The 18,258-nt window shown below is 41.6% G+C and overlaps 1 protein-coding gene across 12 annotated transcripts in view; it reads left to right on the top strand.

The window, feature by feature from the left end:
- The first annotated feature begins 12,085 nt into the window (after positions 1–12,085).
- Positions 12,086–18,258, top strand: part of LCORL (ligand dependent nuclear receptor corepressor like) — an 83,044-nt gene continuing 76,871 nt past the window's right edge. For 2 of the 12 annotated variants that reach the window (XM_062636436.1, XM_062636437.1), the window contains exon 1: positions 12,090–12,391. In XM_062636436.1, the coding sequence (XP_062492420.1) occupies positions 12,244–12,391 (148 nt within the window). In that variant the 5' untranslated portion in view covers positions 12,090–12,243. Of the gene's footprint in view, positions 12,392–16,143; positions 16,323–18,258 lie in introns of all 12 variants that reach the window. The other 10 variants (XM_062636446.1, XM_062636443.1, XM_062636441.1 and 7 more) reach the window with 9 other exon arrangements.

The following is an 18,258-nucleotide window of genomic DNA, read 5'->3' as shown; positions in this document are numbered from 1 at the left end:
GTCATTCAGATTCTGCATGGAGTTGAGCTTTTTCTTCACATTTAGTGTTTGTTTTGATTGGTTGGTTTTAATGTTGTGAATTGGCATTTTAAGGAAGCATATTGACTCTGAAAGACTTGTTTTAAATGCATTTCTTTGGTACAAGGCATGTTATTGCTTTCATGAATATCTTTGTAACTAAGAGGAAGTGTCTTTCCAGATGACCAAAAAGGTGACCATTTTCCCATGTCTAAAATCACGTGTCATTTAAGTTTATATTTTTAAATAGATCCTTTCATTGACTTAATAAACATGATTCCAAAATATAAATTAGTATATTTCATGATGAAGCGTATTTCTTAAAAGAAAGTTGTCATTGCTTACTTCTTTAAAAAGTACAATTTTGAGGAATCTCCAAAAGATCTCACAAATGTTGATCATGGTTATTGAGTGGTTTTGGCCTGAGAATGACAATGTTCTTGAAATGGTGTTTCATGCACTTTTAACAAAGGCTGGGACATAGGGATCAGAGAGGAAGGAGTCACTCTGCCATTTGATCATGTTTTCTTTCTGAAATAAGTCTATGATGTACACCCAGATCATGGGAGACATGTTATTCTTCTTGCTAGGAAGTTACAATAGGCATCTCTGAGTACAGAGAAGAGCCTGATAGCTATTACACCACCAAGGGCATAGGGCAAGGCTTGCTTGTTTGCTGGCTCACATGCTCTTTCTTTTTACATACAGTCCACTTTTTATGGATTAGCTATATAGTCACATTGTCTATTTGGTGACTAGCTGTACATCCATAGGGCCCTATCACAAGGGCTGATCTTAGTTCAACCTTCTGCTTCATTTGTTTCTCCAGCATGGTTTTGTTTTGTACCTTCCCCTCAGCTTTTTGTTCCTCCACTGTATGTATGTTTATAATCTTGCCCCAGACGTGGTTCTTATATCATGTGTTACACCACTAACAACAGCATTACTTTATTAGCAAACTCCAGGGTTTCACTTTTCTGAAACAGGTAAAATGCATCACAGTTAATATATGCTGTAGAAACTGGTATAATAATATTTAATGCTGAACTCTCTTCATATCAAGATGTCCTTCAGCAATGCTGATTTATCACATGCTATATAAGACTTTGTTTACAACAATTTTGATCAGAAGTACTCAAATTTAACAAACAATCAGGCCACAGATGGCAGTTAATCTAGTCTTTGACTAAATTAATTGCTTTCATAATTGGGTACACATGGAGCTGTTTAAACATTAAGCACAGTGCTGTTAGGTATCTTTAACAGGAGAAAGTATGGCTGTTTTAACCAAATTCTTTGAGCAGCTGAGAATAACAGGAGTGTGCATGTCACAGGAAAAACAGAATGCTGAGACTGGTTTTAGCTCTGCAGAGACAGGAAACAGCAAGATTGGCATGACTGATTAAATTTGAGAATTGTTTTGTAATTGCACAGAGGTAGGAAACTTGTCACTGTTATCCCCTCACTGGGCACAGAATTCGCTCAAAATTTGGGGGATAACAGCTTTTTATCAGCTTCTCTTACACTTAATCAACAGATTGCCCATGTATAAAAATAAGGGGAGAGGAGTTTTAGTTACTACTTGAATGACTTTTCCAGTGCTGGAGTGTGCAAACCTTGTGGAAGCTCTGACATATCTAGCCAGGGACTCTTTGTGGGGAGAATGGTGATAACCAAGATGAAAACATGATAGTCATTGTAAGGGAAATCTAATAAGCACTAGATACTGGGCAGGAAGGATTTTGTGATGGTAAATTAGTATGCTTGTGAAGCACATAACACATAACGATACTTGTGCATCATAGCAAGTTGTGTGGGCTTTGACTGGTTTCCACATGACAGGCCAAGTTCTCTTTTAGCTTAGGAGGTAGTAGTTTTGGGGAGATCACTTTTCACATATGCACAAGCTCTTCTCTAGCAACCTACGGTCCTATACAGACCTACACAGGAATTTCTCAGCAGCAGAACAAGCTCCTGTTTTGCAGGCCACACCTAGTAAGGCTACACCAAACAGAAAAGCACTGCAACTAAAAGTCCTAATATCCCTGACACCACAGTGAAAATTCTGCCACTGAGACTATTTACATTCCAGCTCATATGCTCTTCCTATCCTTTCCTTTTCTACAAAATACAATATTTTTCACTGATAAGAAGTCTTGATCCTAGCAGTGAAAAGATGTTCTTTCCAATAATCTGTTGCCAATAATCATGCAAAACAGTTGTACAAGGTCAATGTGGAAATAGAGCTAAGATTTATTTTAGAAGTAGCATTCCACGTATAAAAGGAGCGTTCACAGGGGAAAAGGCCACCGCTGAGGAACTTAATGAGTTCTTTGCATCAGTGTTGGAGGTGGGAGAAGCTAGGGAGATCCTTATGCCAAACCCTTTATTTCTTGGAGGAGGGAACTTGGCAGAGGACTTGTCTAAAATCAAAGTGGCTATGCAAGAACTATGGAACAAGTTGCTAAAATAAACACTGAAAATAAATCAAGACCTGAGTAATCGTTTGAGTTCTAAAGAATTCTAGTTTGAAATACCTGAATTATCAGTGGAAGTGTATGACCTCTTTTAGCAAATCTCTAGGGATGCTGTCTCCAGTCTTCAGATTTGAAAAAGCTATCTTCAAAATAAAATTTATAAACAGATCAAAACTGCATTGGATTTTAAAAACTTATGTGCTTTCTACAATGAGCTTGTAGCTAAATCTTTTCCTGTTTCACAGTCCTGTAGATATAATAATAAAAGATTAGAACTGACTTTAATGATCAGCAACCGCTGCTGCTGGTTTAAGACATTCCTAGCACCTCCTTTGACTCTCTGGTGTGAATGACTAGTTGAATGACACTGGAATCTATTTTATGGCAGCAACACCTGGCTGATAAATGTTGGAAAAAGCTGGTTGTGCGAACGCCTAAAAGCCTGAGAATATGAGAAATGATCTAAATGTGGAAGGTTTATTACAAGGGTACCTAAAGTACTTGGTATGAAACTTAACTGAATCTGGGGAAGCGGTGGTAGAGTCTTGGCTTGTAACAATATTTGTGTAGCACTCAAGCCTATGGTTATTTTTAATAAGTTAAGATAGAGCCCCTACATTAAGGAACAAAGCATTGTCACATCTCACACTTGCATTACAAATTCTGTTATTTCTTTAAGCCCAAGACTGTAGAATCAGTGAAGACTTTTTGGCTTCCCTTTGGAAGAAATTGCATACATAATAGTGCAGAAAAGGTTGAAAACATACTTTAAGTCAACCATAAGCAGAAAGGCAAGAAAAACTGCACAATGGAAAGTAGTACACTAGAGAGACTGCATGGAGAAGGAATGTATCTGCATCACTGGGGTCAAACTTTGCTCTGAACTGCTTACAGCACTTTTAGATCCACAACAGTTTCTTAGCCATATTGCTCTGCACTGTGGGGAGGTACTGCCAGGAAATACAGATAACTAGCTGTGAAAATATCCTTCAAGGCAAACAGTAGATATTAGAACACTTATATTTATGAGCAAGAGGAGGAAAGGGAAGAAACAAATGTTTTGGTTTTTAGAGGAAGTAGACTTCCTTAAGAAAGAGAAGGAAAAGATTAATTCTGTTTGCCACTGAACCCATTAATATTTGGAATGAAAAAGACCTTTCCAGGGATGATAAAATTATGGGAAAGGACAACAACAATATTATGCTTTTTCTTATGATGATCTGCAATAGATCTACTCTGCTGGCTGCTTTTCCCAGCAGGAATTCAATGAGGAGCTGTTCAGTCTGTCATATTCAGCCTACTGTGACTTCATTTTTATATTAGCTGAGGGGATCACTTCATGTAGTCCCAAAAAGGGATACTTGATGTGAATCTATAATTGTTCTGTTAATTTGAATTCACTTAATACAAAAATAGTCTTTAAAAATTCATGTGAAAATGGTCAGGCAATGTAAGAAAAGAATCAGATAAAGTTTTTAAAAAGCTACATGAGAAATAACATGGGGGAAAAATATTCAATGTGTTTGATTTTAAAATCAAAGGATGAAAAAAGGGACAATAAGAAAATATCTTGGCTACATTGAATTAACTGCTTTTGTAAAATAAAAATGTTATCTTTGGTCCTTTTTCAGCACTACAGAGATTGATTGAAACCACATGATACCTATCAAGAACCAACATACAAAAGCCCAAACATTTGAAGAAAGCAGTTATGCAAAGCAGTATAAGGCTATAGCAAACTAAACCCCCCAGCACTGATCTTGCTTGAGAAATAGCTACATTTCAAGAATAACTATAATGAAATTACTTGCAAATTATTTTGGGTCTGAGAAATCATGTTACTGTTTATTTTGCAAAAGGGGATGAATTTCATCCACAAAGCTCCCCCTTTCTTCTTCTACTGTTTTTTGAAGTTGTTTTGGTTTTTTTTTTTTAACTCAGGATGTTTAGCTTGAAAATGGAAGAAATGGTATTGGTAGGAAAGGAAGGAGAAGGGAGTTGAATGGGAGATTCAGAAGACAGCATAACCTGAACTACTGACAAATCAGCTGAAAGAAAGGCTATACATAAAATTGATAAAATGAAGCTTATAGATGTAATAAAAATAGTTGTTCTAAGTCAAAAAAACAAGAGGTAGTAACTCAGTAAGTGAAGTTACAGGAAATAAACTGCTTTACCCAAGTGACCAATGAGCTATTCAGTCTCGTCTCCTACCATCTCCCATGGTGGATGCTGGTTAGGTTGGTTATAAAATTGCAGCCTATGCTGGAAACCACAGCTGGAAAATGTACAAAGGACTATGAAACATGAATTTCTGCAGTAAAAACAAAAAACTCAAAGCCTGTTACAGGATACACCTTTCTCCACCCAGAATCAAACACACTCACCCAGTCCTGGGGAGATACTAGGGACCTACACTCTGCTTCTGGAGCAATGGCTTTTTTTAAAGCAGCCAACTTGTGAGCTGGGTGTTGTTCTATTTAGACTGTAATCCTTCTAGCAGAAAAGAACCACATCCTCTAATGCTCCACGTGTGCTATATCTTGTCACATGCTTTGTTGACACCAGTGGCATACAGGGAAACTTACCCAGTGTGACCTTCCACCCAGGGAAGGGTAGGTTTGGGGGGAAAAACTTCCTCCTTAGTTTAAACAATAATTAATCTGCGGTCTGCAGCAGAACCAGTAGCCGTTGTATAATGCAGCTTTAGTGAGTTCTTAGCTAGCGTAATTGTAAAAGTCATTCATGAAGACAGTAAACAATTCTTTGTCTTTTCAATAATAGTGTAAGTTTGGATTACCAGCACATGCTCTGATGGCTGGCTCAGTGTTTCATGTCTATCTCTAATATTAAGCTGCAATTAGTGATCTATTCTCTCTGGGTTTAATAGCAGTATATTTTCAGCTGCAGAGTTGCTCTGGTGATGGCATACTTAAATTACTTGGCCACTTGGGAAACTTTAGAGAGAGTGAGTGACATTACTCAGCTGTGTGAAGGAAAAAACAGCCATATTTGATTGATAGTGCTATGGAGACATCACTTAGGAGTATATATTGGTTTTTACCTTCTCTCTAAATTTAATTTTAATAGTCAAATAATGACATGTTAAAACAGCAGTCTAATCTATAGAAGACTAATTTGTTATTTTTTGGCATTTCAAGCTGGCTCCTTTCACTTGCACACCTTTTTCTGCCAGGCTAGTACTGAAACATAGGACATATCATCCTCATCAAAACACAAAGACTAAAAAATGTTTTTAACTAGTACCTAACAAAAATTACTGTATTTCGAGTTGCAAACTATTCTAACTGGATTTTTATACTACAGAGCCTTTCATATACTTTGCATATTAGAATTTGATTTCTCCTTACAAGCCTGTATCGTTTAGAGCCCTATTTTATTCTACCTTACTGTCCACTGCAATGTAGCTCTGCTTTGAAGAGTGATTCTATAAAGTAACATTTTGGATTCCACTCCGATCAAATGTACTCAGCTCACTGTAGAAGTCATGTGGTGATTATTATTTTTTCTAGCTCTAGAGGCTTGTCTAAATGTAATGCAGACTTCAAAAATGTGTGCTTTTGTGCATAGCAGAACATGTGTGGGATGAGACCATGGACCTTTGGCCTCAGTATCACCAGAACCTCAGCCTCTGAAGTAGTGATAAACAAAGATCTGAAAATAACCTGTGAAAAAAATTCACTGTGTATTCTAAAGTGTTATAAACCGAGAGCTCTATTCATGTTATAGTTATCCATGTAAAACTGAATGCATCTATTTCATAAACATTTACTGTAGAGTTTTACTATAATGCTTGCTTGCTATAAACAAGTCCAGTTTGATACATGGAAGTGACATGTCTATTTAACTATACTAGCTGATTTAAGTAGATGGGACATGAAGAATACAGTGTTCTTGAAAGCTTGGCTGGTTTTTGCTAAATTAGATGGTCTGAGAAGAAAACATCCACTCAGATGAAAACTTTGTTTTGCCTATTTACATCCTCACAGCTTTAAGAGCACTAGAACATAAGAAGCACTCTCCCATCTTTTCCCTTCCTATACAAGGAATAAAGATGTTTGTGAAAAATTGTCATCTTCCTGCAATAATTATGTTCCATGTACTTTGAATTAGGTCAATAGCAGGGCAAAAATATAGTGCTGACTTGATTGCCTTAGCGTTGCCTTTCTACCTGAAGAAAGTTTCACTTAATGAATTTCCTGGTACTTTTCTATAGGAAATAATAACTTCTCTAGAGAATAAGGAGCAGGTTTTGTCTAAAAAAAAGTTATTGTACAGCTTAGCTAGCTTTCTATTAACCTGTGCATAGATTCAATTGTGCATATATGTTGAAGGTGGTGATATGGGCTAATGTTGTTGAGATTCACAAAAGTAGCCCTGTAATTAGGAGGCAGCAGTACTCTTTATATATTGCTGAAATACACTGTCACTGAACACCAAATATTATATCCTGAGATTTCATATATGTCATTTCTTTCTTCATCTGTAAGATATTTGGTATTAAATTATAGCTTCTCCACACATCTCCATTTCTAAGCTATTCTGAATTTTATAGGAGCACAGGGAGATAAGAGGTCTAAAGCCCCAGGAGCATGGAATGCTTGCAAATATCGCATCTTCCTGGTGATTCAAAAGCCAATGAGTAGATCTGAAGTTGCCTGACTTTTCTGCCCTGTTAGATAATTCACTTGTTTGTTAAATGGAAACTTTTCCGGGTGTTCTTGTTCGAATTTGAGCTTTCATTTTCCCTGCTAGAACTGATGATGATGCAAGTGAATGTTTTGGCCATAAGCTTCAAGGTTCACAGGGCCCGTAACCCAGATGTCAGCAGCCAACTGTGAAGGAATTTAGCTTTTTTTAAAGAAATAATTCTGGATTTTAAGGATATCTTTGTGTAACTTCACGCTGATTGAGGTTATTATGGAAAATCAAAGTCTAAACTGTTAGATTAGGCACAATCTTTTCACCTGGGTGGTGCTGCTTGCCACCATAGGCAGGGAAGTGGTAGATAGTAGGATGTTCCCTCTTTCACAGCATTCTTGTCATACTGCTCTACAGCTGCTGATCCAGCTGCTTCTGCTGGAGGTTACCTTCCTCCTCCGCAGAAAAAGAATAGGCTGTATATCAACCTTGGACTAGTAGAAGTATTGGCTGGCAGTAGGTGAAGTAGTAGGTGGAGCAGTAATGCTTCAGACCTGGCTGCAGTGAAAAATAATTACCATTCCCTAGCTGTCTGTGCTTACCTTGTTTGGAGGTTGTCAACCTACTCAGCCACAGCAATTTTTAAGTACAGCATATCAGTTTAAATCTCTGAAATTCATAGTATTCTAGCTGATGAGATGGAGCTTTTTTTGCATCTTCCCAGAGTCTCACAAAACTAGTATCTGTGCTGGCCATACACTAATTACAGCCTGAATGTAAGGATGAGATTGCACCTGAAAAATCCTATTGCTTTTGAATAGGTGTACTTTTCCGGCTCCTGAATCTCACCTCTGCCTTGTGCAGGCACCTCTAGAGCAACCTACATACTTTGTATGAATGTGCCTTTAGGAGTGACCACAGGGATTCTGCCTTCAAAGCATGAATAAAAGCATATGCAGATTGCTGAACAGAACCGAGGGTTTGCTCCTCAAAGCTGCTGCTATGGAAGTTCTTTGCTAAGTCCCCTGACATTTTTTAAGATTAAGTCCTCAATGATCAGTGAGAGAAAAATGATAATTTAAAAAAAAAGAAAAAGGAAAAATGGCCTATATAATGGATCACTTAAGATGATATTTTTCCTACATCTGACACTACAAAAGAAAGTGTTATATTTTATTAGCATCTCTAAATTCTTTATAATGCGCTAAATTGCTAGGAAATTGATATTGCAAATAGGTTTAAGTAGTCATGTATTGGCAATCTAATATTCATACTGATTATTAAGCCCTTATTAAGTTTGACTAGATACTGTATCTAAATGATCATGATACTGTTTATGGGGAACGCTCCTCTAGTGTCATTTGAGTTTTACCCTTCTATTTTCAGCTGTGGTACATCTTGTAAGTATGAATGGTTCCCTGGAATATTCATTCATAAAGCTATCATATAATTCATCAGTTAACTCTTTCTGTTTTACCAAGACACTGACAATTTCCAGGTTTACAAATTGCATTCATATGAGAGAGGGAGCTCAACACTTCAGGAAGTGTTCACTCAAAGATAGCATCTGCTACAGGGATTTGACTGTTCAAGTTAAACTGTTTTAATTACTCTTCATCCTCACCCCCAGTTTCTGCAAAGCAGTACTTACATGACAAAGAGCCATGCAAAGCTGTCTGTACAGGAGCAAATTTCACCTTTGGGGATTAATTATAAAGAGGGTTTGGTGATGAACAATTTTGCAATGTTTCAATAGGATAGTTAAACCTCCCCAATGTGTGTTCAAGAAAATTAATTCAGAATGTCAGATTTTATGGTTTTTTTTTTGTGCTATCAAACTGTAAGCATCTATGACTATTTTACTTTCTTTTTACCCCCAAATTAATATGAGGCGAAACACAGAGAAAGAACAGCAGTATTAATTCCTGTATCTTCAAACAAAATTGTATTCGGCTTTGCCTCCACAGCCATTTCTATGTGACTCTCTGATCCCTTAAAAATTGGCCAGGATAGGCAGCTAAAATTAACTGAATCAAAATTATCCCTCACTGCTCCAGCTTCTGCCCTCAATCGGCTTGCTTTGGAGTTTTGATCCAACATTTGTTTGGAAAAGTGGAATTGCTTCTATAAAATGAAGTACAAACGTAAAAAGTGACCTCTTGGCTGAACAGTCATTTTCATAGAGAAGAAAAAATAGTACAGCTAATGTAAAGATAACACCTCTGGTGGCTTGATGAAGCAGGATCCTTGGTTACCTGGTTCAGTTTTAAGTTAGGGAGAATAAAACATCTCAAATGGAGGGAGTGGTTCAAAAACCTCTTTTCCACATCATACCTGATGTCTAGGCGGTCTTTTAAGAAGGCCTAGGAGTTAAAAATCTAAACAACTAAAAAAATTCAGTTTGAAATTCCTTCTTTCTTTCCCCTTTCCTCCTCCTGCTCCCTGAACTTTGTCAGCCAGTTTTATTACATTTTTCTTTCATGCACAGAGAATTCTGTCAAACAGGAGGAACCTTGAAACTACAACAAAAAGTACGTTAAATTAACTGAATGTGGGGGGAGTGCAGTTTCTTCTCTACTCTTTATTTAATAATACTAGACATCTTGAAATAAAACTCTTCAGATGCAGGTCATTTGTGTCCCTACAAAACTGATTCATGTCAGATAACCTCAGGGATTCAATTAAATGAATACTGTTTAAAATTCCTGTGTGTTGAATTCATTAAGCTCAATTAGCTGCCTTATAGAAGCGACAAAGTTTATTTTTATGAAATTTCTTTGCCAAAAAAGATGTGACCTGTCATTTGTTATCAAAGTTTTGCTCATTCCAGTGGAGGTAGAACTTACAGCGATGTGCTCTACAAGGAGTCCTTGAATATGTCCTTCACATGCAAAAAAGAACATCTATTAGAAGATCATGGTTCCACCATAAATGTTTGCAGGAGAAGCAAACACAGGGTGGATTTTGTAGTTATTGTTGGTTTTAAGTCCATCGGGGGAGAGGGAGGAAAAGCAACAACAAACAAAAAAAAGCCCAAAACTGGAGGATTTTATCGCTTTGAAATTGTCTTCTACTCAAATAAGGTTACTTTTTAGTTTGTATGGGTTTTGACAGTGCCTTCCCAGAGTTGCCTTGTTTTTTGTTACTTTTCCGAGGAAGGCTGATGATTTTTGTGGCTGTTTGGGAGTCCAGTGTAAATAAGAGAGGCAAGGCACTTGTAACAGATCTGAGGTGATGGAGGATGTAGCTGCTGCTTGCTATTTACTGCTGGCTGCCATGCTGAAAAGCTAGAGGAAGCGTTAGGCTGCCTTTCACCTGCACTCCAGTCTTGCCACGCTCCTGAAACGTTCCACTGAAAGGCGTTAAGGGCTCCTTTCCAAATAGCCCTGCCTCTGGTTGCACCGACAGTCTACACGGATGAGTAGAGGGATGAATGAGTTGGGGAACTGATTCCTGTTCTTTGTTCAAAGTTGAAGCCCCTCTGCAGCTTTGATGCAGTATTGCTGTTTTTAACTGCTCGTCCTCTAGCACAAGAAAAAAAAAACTGTACGGATAGAGGTGACATGATTCTTTCCAGCATTGCTCCTTCAACCCTTATGGGGGAGGGAGGGGAAAATCAAGGGTGTCTTTTCTTTTCTATGGCTTTTTAAAATGCTGTTTTCTATCACAACCTGCAAATAGGCACAGAAAATGCCATTTCTTGCTGAAGTAACGCTGCATACAAAGACCGTTGTGAGAAGGGGAGCAGGGGGGAGGAGGAGGCACTCAAAGACGCACCAGGATCTGAGAAAACGGCAAGATCATGATTTTTCCCTCTGGGGAATTCAAGACTGCTAATTGCTCTCTTGCAAGGCGCGGATAGCACTTGTCACATCAGACTGGTGCTGGGGGATGTCCGTCTTGTGCCGGAGTTTGGAGGTACAGTGTGAGGGTGACTGTGCGACGAGCAGCCAAACCGACAGTCCAGGCGGTTGTCAAATGCTCCGAGTAATCCACCCTGACGTCTGTGTGTTAACTTTCTTGCAGTTATCTTTAATCTGGCTTCCGTTCTCAAGGCATCCCTAGGTTGAGAGTGAGCTTTCTCAGGCGTGCTCCCAGAAACTGAACTAAACTGACTTGCTAAATAGTAATAACTAATAGTAGTTCCCATACTAAATGAGGGGGATAACCCTGTGTTTTGTGTGATGCCGATCCCTAGCTCGCCGCCCTGCCCAGCTCTACATCGAAAGCACGCTGAGGGCAAAGCCGTTACAAACAGCCTGATGGGCTGAGCAGTAGCGGAGAGAACTTTGAAAATCTCCGTACAGGTTGAATTTGGTGAGTTAGTTAGGAACGCAGAGCACCTCGCCTTCCCTCCGGAGCCAGCCGCGTCCGTGCCGGCGGTGGCGCAGGGACGATGAGCGGTACCGTGGCGGGCAGCGGCCCGGGGGCAGGTGCAGGCAGGGAGGTGGAGGAGACCGCGGGGGGCCATGAGGGAGCCCCTCTCAGGCAGCCCCACCGCACACCATGCAATGAGGCGAGACCTGCGCCTCTGTTAGAGTCCTTCTTAGCTCAGAGCCGCCTCCAGCCGAAGCGTGGAGGCAGCTCTGAGGCCGCGCTGCCGTGTGGGGGCTCGGGCAGCGCGGAGCCGTTGGAGGAGTGTTGGCGGTGGGTGCCGTTCCCCCGCCCTCGCACTACACCTCCCGGCGTGCACCGCTGCAGCCGGCCCTGCCTGGGCTGGCGCGGGGGCCGCGCTGCCCCCCGGGAGTTGTAGGCCGGGAAACGATGGGAAAAGGGGTGAGGGGGGTACCCGGTTTCGGCCCGTGCACCGACCCGCCCCGCTGCCTGAGGGAAGGCTGCTGCCGCGGGGGAAGCGGGGCGGGCGCTCCTCGGGGATCGGCGACGCGTGTCAGTCACCCCGCCAGGCGGCGCGCGCTGCCCGCCCCGGATGCTGAGCGGGTTGAGGGGGGTGTGGAGAGGAGAGGAGGGGGGACGCGGGCACGCGCCCGACGAGGCAAGGGGGGTAGTGGGGGGGGGGGGGGGGAGGGAGAGGAGCCGGGGGAGCGCGCGCTCGTATGTAAATGAGCGGGCGTGAGGTCAGAGGCAGATGGAAAAGGGAACAGACAGAATGGCCGCCGCGGCTCCCGCTCCTCCTGCCGCCGCCTCCCAGTGCCGGAGTCCCCGCTGCACGGCGGAGCGCAGGGGAGTCCGCCGAGAACTCGACTCCTGGCGGCACCGGCTCATGCACTGTGTGGGTAAGAGACGGGGGGAACGGCGGGTTACCACGGCCGCCGTGAGGGGACTGAGAGGAAGGGATAGCGAGATCCTTGAGGGGAGCGGGGCGGCAGGGAACGGGGGCTCAGGTGGGGAAAGGGGGAAGCGGGCGAGGCGCTTGGTGCCCGGGTCTCCCGGGTAGGCGGGGGGGAAAGCAGAGACGGATGAGCGGCTCCCGAGGCTTTCTCGGAGGGTGGAAGCGGAGAGGGGGTCTGTGGGGAGAGCGATGATCCTAAGCCGCCTTCAGGCAGCTGAGGTGGGTTGTTACACCTTCGGCTGGGGACGCTCAGTCCCTCCCTTCGCCGCCGACCGAGACCCTTTCTCGGTTCGGGTCCTTTTGTCTCTGCTTCCCGTCGTTCGCGCGGTGAGTGCCGGTGGCTGCCCCCCTCTTCTCCACCACCAGTGCCTGGGGGGCGGAGGGGGGAAGGGAGCCCGCCCGTGTGTGTGTATATGTGTATGTGTGTGCGCCTTTAAGAGGGAGCCGCTCCTGCACTGACGGTTGGGATTTGAAGTTTTCCCTCCCCCTGGAAGTTGTCATGGCGACGGCCGTTCTCCCCTCGCGCTCCCCCCCGCCCCCGGGGCTGCCCCGGTGGCTCTCGTGCCGCGAGGTCCCCCCCGGCGCCACGTGACGGGGCGGGGCCGGGGGAGCGCGGGCCCTGGCGGCCACCCCGGCCGGGGATAACGGCTGCCGGAGCGCGTGCCGCCGCGGCAGTGCCGCCTGCGGGCGGGGGGCGCCGGGCGGTGGTTTCTGTGTGTTGGGGGGGATCAGGGCGCGTCTACGCCAGGAGTCTCTTGTCTGTGTGGTTCCAACACACGCTGCCCTTCCTGGGGACGTGGATCAAACTGATCCCTGGTTTTCAAGTAGCGTGCGAGTGTCGGTGCTCAGCCACTCCGAGCGGAAGAAATGCGTCTACATGTAACCGGGAGAGTACGCAGCAACTCATTCCAGTGTTTCTGCGTGTGCTTGAGGCGAGAGCAGGGAAAGAACTAAACGTCTAACAAGTAGGCACACTTACAATTGCAGGCGATTAGCCTTTTGTGTTTTATCTATTATCATGCACGCATGGTTTTCGTCCTTGCTGTGTTGTCCCAATAACACTTTTAAGCACCTGTTACCACACCTGTGTATGTCTTACGATACCTGTGTATGTTTGCACTGCCCTTTTAAGCCTTCAAATTATATTGCTTAGGAAAGCAGTGTTCCTGTACTTCTGTACCCTAATACATTATATAATGCTTCTTGTGGAAAGAAAGTAGTTTAGTTAGAATATGTAGGGAGAGCTAGTTTATCGGCATAGATGATGTGGTAAATTTAAATCTGATGAAGGAGTATCTTAACATTTAAGCGGCTGTTCCTCTGGTTACCTGTGAAACACCAGGTGCTAATGGTGGTTCAGTTTTAATTTTAAGCTAAAATCCTAGAAGTCTGTTTATCAATTGATGACTGAAGGGACTTTCAGGTGGTAATAGTGTGTTGCCATATGCGTTTGGGGAACACAGCTGTACAGCACAACCAGCGCTGACAGGGACTGTGAAGTGTAATGAAAGCTCCATAAGACAAACTGTCACCACAGGCTGGATCCTCTGCTGGGCAGGTCTGTTGTGTTTTGGGAACTTCTTCAAAGTTGTTTTTTGATTGCTCTTTCGCTTAGAGTTGCAAAGTGTAAAACCATAACATAATTACTTACTTTTTACACTGATGTCACTGTGGTATTGCTTCAGACTCAGTTTTCTCCTCCTCTTAATAAAAGCTGTGTAGAATATGATTCTTTTGTATGCTCAAAATGCAAAACTCAGTTAATAGAAAGGAGCCCTGAAATGATTAGCAAGTGCTCAGGAGGAAGGACCTTGGTTATGGTTTAATAGTTAGTCAAGAGATATCTCAGTTAAGAACTGTTAACTTGGCATGTCTGTTGAGCAGCCCTTATCTGAGAGAAAATGTAAATAAAGTGGCAAGAAAGTGAGTAGTCAGGATAATGGAGGTAGAGTACACTTAACAGGTTTGGACTGAGGGTTTTTTTCTTTACTGCTTTGAAATTCTAGAGCATTGGCTTCTGTAATATAACTTCCTACATTATCTCAAATTAACTTCCAAAGTAGAAATGGTTCATTGTTCTCACTAAGCAAAGTATTCCTAAGGATTTGAAGAGTAACAAAGTTAGTATTAACTGGAAGGCCTGAAAAGTTGTCAGGTTGATGACTGAAATGGCAACATGGTGGAGGGAGAAGCGGTGAATAGGATGGATCTGTCATAACTTCATCTTTTTCCACCCCTCTCAAGAATCATACATTTGTAGCAAAGTGAGGAAGATGATGTGGTAAAGTAGTAGCCCCCCAGTTCTGGAGCTAGCTTATTGTCAATCCTCAGGCAAGCGAAACACCACCACCAACAGAAAACTTTGATTCTACCCTTAGAGGTTTTATTTAATTAAAAAAAAAAAAAAATTGGCAGTTAATGCAGTTCTGTGTACTATTACTTGTCAAACACTGTGCTCAGAAGGCAAAGCAGGAAAGTACAGACTTGTTGAACATGTCATACTGTTTCTGCTAAACCTTTTGGATGAACATTACTTTGATGTCTTGTATCATTCATTGATACTAAGTTTGATATTTGCCTTTCTGTAGTATAATCACTTGAGCACTTTAAAATCCTCTACCTGTACAGGATTCCTCATTCACTTACTTTGTAGAAGCAGTAAACCAAGTCAGAGATACTACTTCCAACATGGTGATTGTAGGGGATTGCTCATATCCACAACAGTGAAACAGAAATAATGCTCAGTTGCCTGCAGTGTACTGATTGCTGCGGGTCACTGATGGTTAGGGACCTCTGCTTGAAGGGCTTCATTGCCGAATTCTTTGTTTGTCAGAACCCAGTTACAGACTTGGGTATTTACATGGGCTTCAGAATCAAAAGCTTGGGTTTTGCCAGCCTATTATTTTAATTTGTGACCTGTGGAATATAATTTAAAGTCTCAGGCCAAAATGTTTGTGCATTTAAAGAGTTGGAGAAGAAAAATAGCGATTTCATTGACATTACTGAGAATTATTTTATTTGGTATCTAGACATACTTGAAGGTACAAAAGACTTCACATTGTAAATTACTTGACTATATTCACTGAAATTCTAAGTAGGTGTTCAGTACAAAATGGCTGATCAGGTGGTAGTCTTTGTGTGGTTGTGTTAAGCACTAATACTCCTAAGATGCCTAGACTTGTGCTTATGCATGTACCTAACTCTTGCATGACTTGATCAGGGTTCAGAATGAGATGATCTTGGCAGGTGCCTGAAGATCTTGATTCTGTTGATGTGCTTAAATCATACACAATATGTGATAACAAATATTGTTTATAGCAGTGCTCACTGGTATGTTTTGTCCTAGGTACAGTCTTTGTTATATAACAAAGAAACAATATATCCTAATTCTAAGTTCTGTGTTTCTGGAGAAGTGACAGAAAGTTCAGAGTTGAAGTACCTAAGTTAGCCAGCAACTGAGTTCCATGTTGGTTTAAATTGCAAGGTATTTTATATAGGTAAATATCAGAATAGTTAAAATTGTTTTTTGATGCTCTTTGATTAAAACTTTGTAATGTGAATTGAGTCGAGAGGCTTTGGTAGTATGGAACTATAAAAGTCTAGCTTCATACCATGGTCAGCATTAAGAAACAGGATTTATGCAGTTTTTCCAACCAGTCATTGATCCCACTGACTGATTTCATTTGAACTTTACAGATTGCATCTTGGCAAGTACATTGAGTCCCAATAACTTTATTGAATAGGCAGAGAGGACGGACCTAGTAATTGCTGGGGTGGAAGAAAATGCTGAGGTGGTGCTTCGTACTTCCTTGTCACAGTATCCTATGTCTAAAGTTTGGATCAGTAACTTGAGGCTTTTTAATGGGAATTACTAGGTAACTCCAGTCATGGATGTTGAAATCTTGCTAGGGTCTTGCATTGTATTGTGAGAATATAAAAGCATCTGAATAATCTTGCATTGTGAAAATGAAAGTTTAAAATATTATCATGGCTACTTTAAAAGAAGATTATATATATATATGTCTGAGGGGAGGGGAAGGGTAGAAGTTTTATTCTTCCTCTCCTGCAGCTCAAGGACGCACATTTGAAGGGAAATAGCCTTGGTATTGCTTTCTTATGAAAAATGAAACTTGATTGAAGTGAAAATCCATTTTTATATGCTTGTGAAATCTAGCATACAGTACTCCTTTACTCCGCTTATAATTTTTCAGACTTTTTTGCCTCTGAACTACAATACGTTGGTGCATCTAATTCTGTTTTGATGGATGTAGACTTTCAGTTATTTTTTTAAACTATTTGAACTTCTGCACCAGCTTACTGTTTTTTGAACAGGCTGCCTCTCAAGCGCACTTTTCAGGGGGAGGAATTCCTCCTTCAAATGAAAGATTTGTACCTACTGCATTTGGTGTTACCCCCACACTTGCAACACTCTTGCATCAAGTACTTTGTATCTTTATGCCCACAATACACAGAAGTGGTCTCACTTTCACTGTGGCTGTTAAGTACTTTGCCTCAGGTTAGTGCCACTTTTTTGTAATACTGTTGCAGCTGTAGGTGATTCTCTATAGCTGCCACAATAATAGTGACAGAACTAGTTACTTTACTATATAATATCTATAATGTTTTTTCTGTTAGTGATTGTTTTGGTGGCTTAATGCTCTATTACCTGTCAAGCCACCAACAGCCTGTATACAAGAATGATTTCAAAATGATACCCGCTTTTACCCCTTTGGCTTTCTTGGCACTCTAGCTTCTTTTAAACAGCAAACAAGTTTCCATCATCCAATACGATAGCCAGTAATACTGGTATAAGGTGTTTTTATGGATCTGTCATCCTTTGAGCTGTGATGGGCAGCTCACAGCCTGATTCCAGTGTAAAACAGATTGAGGAACTAATCTCAGTCCTCCTGTAATGGTTGGAGAAGAACATGAATTAAATCTAGGTCAGAATCACAGCACAGGTTCACAGGCAGTTTTTATGCAATGGGGAAAGATGGCATCATGTAAGGGGATAGCTCAAACTAGTATTACAGAAGCAGGTTTGCAAGTCAGCATTAGTGCTGAACACTTATTATGAAACCACAATCTAAGAATGCACTGGAGTGCCATTTTGTATGTTCAAGTCTCACAGAACTATTACGAGAATGGAAAAATCACAGTCCTGACTCTGTGCTTCTGCTGCTCACATGCTTGCATCAGCACTGCTTGGACCCCTGTCTGATCTGCTGTAACTCTCTAGCTGGGCAATTCTGTTGAGAGGAGTTAGGAACTTAAGAAAAACAAAAACAAAAAAAAAAAACAAACCCCAAACCTGATGGCTGCTGGTGCTAGCACAAGGATGGGGTGGGACTGTGTGACTGAAGTAGGATGGATAGTAGCAGAAGGAAGCCATTGGATTGGTTTAGCTGCCTGTGTCACTGTCAGTGCCAGGAGTGGAGCAGAGCCCTAAATGTACCATCCCCATTTCCCCTGAACTGAGCAGGTTAACAGAAGAGGAAAAATGGTCAGTGTGTCATTGGAAGTTGCTGCAGTTGTAGGTATCGTGTTAACTGTCTTTAGATTGAAATAAGAGAAAACACATGGGGTTTGTTTTGCTTGTCTTGGACTATCTTTGTTTCAAATACGTAGTGTTAAATCAGCTTTTCTGTGTCCTCTTAACAATCCATTTCAACTCATCAGCTTTTCTCTCAGAAACAAATAATTGCCTACTGCTGTCATTATGTGTTTTTAAAGGGGTATCTTACATTTGACTCTGAAATTTTAATTTGTGAAAACAGTACAAAAAGAGTTAGAGTAAAAACACCAGAGGCT

This window comes from Pezoporus occidentalis, unplaced genomic scaffold, assembly GCF_034315485.1.
Source record: "Pezoporus occidentalis ecotype Australia unplaced genomic scaffold, CSIRO_AGI_Poc_V1 ctg48, whole genome shotgun sequence".
NCBI lineage: Eukaryota > Metazoa > Chordata > Aves > Psittaciformes > Psittacidae > Pezoporus > Pezoporus occidentalis.
The sequence above is the reverse complement of the archived record's forward strand: the minus strand, read 5'-3'. Positions and strand labels throughout refer to the sequence as shown.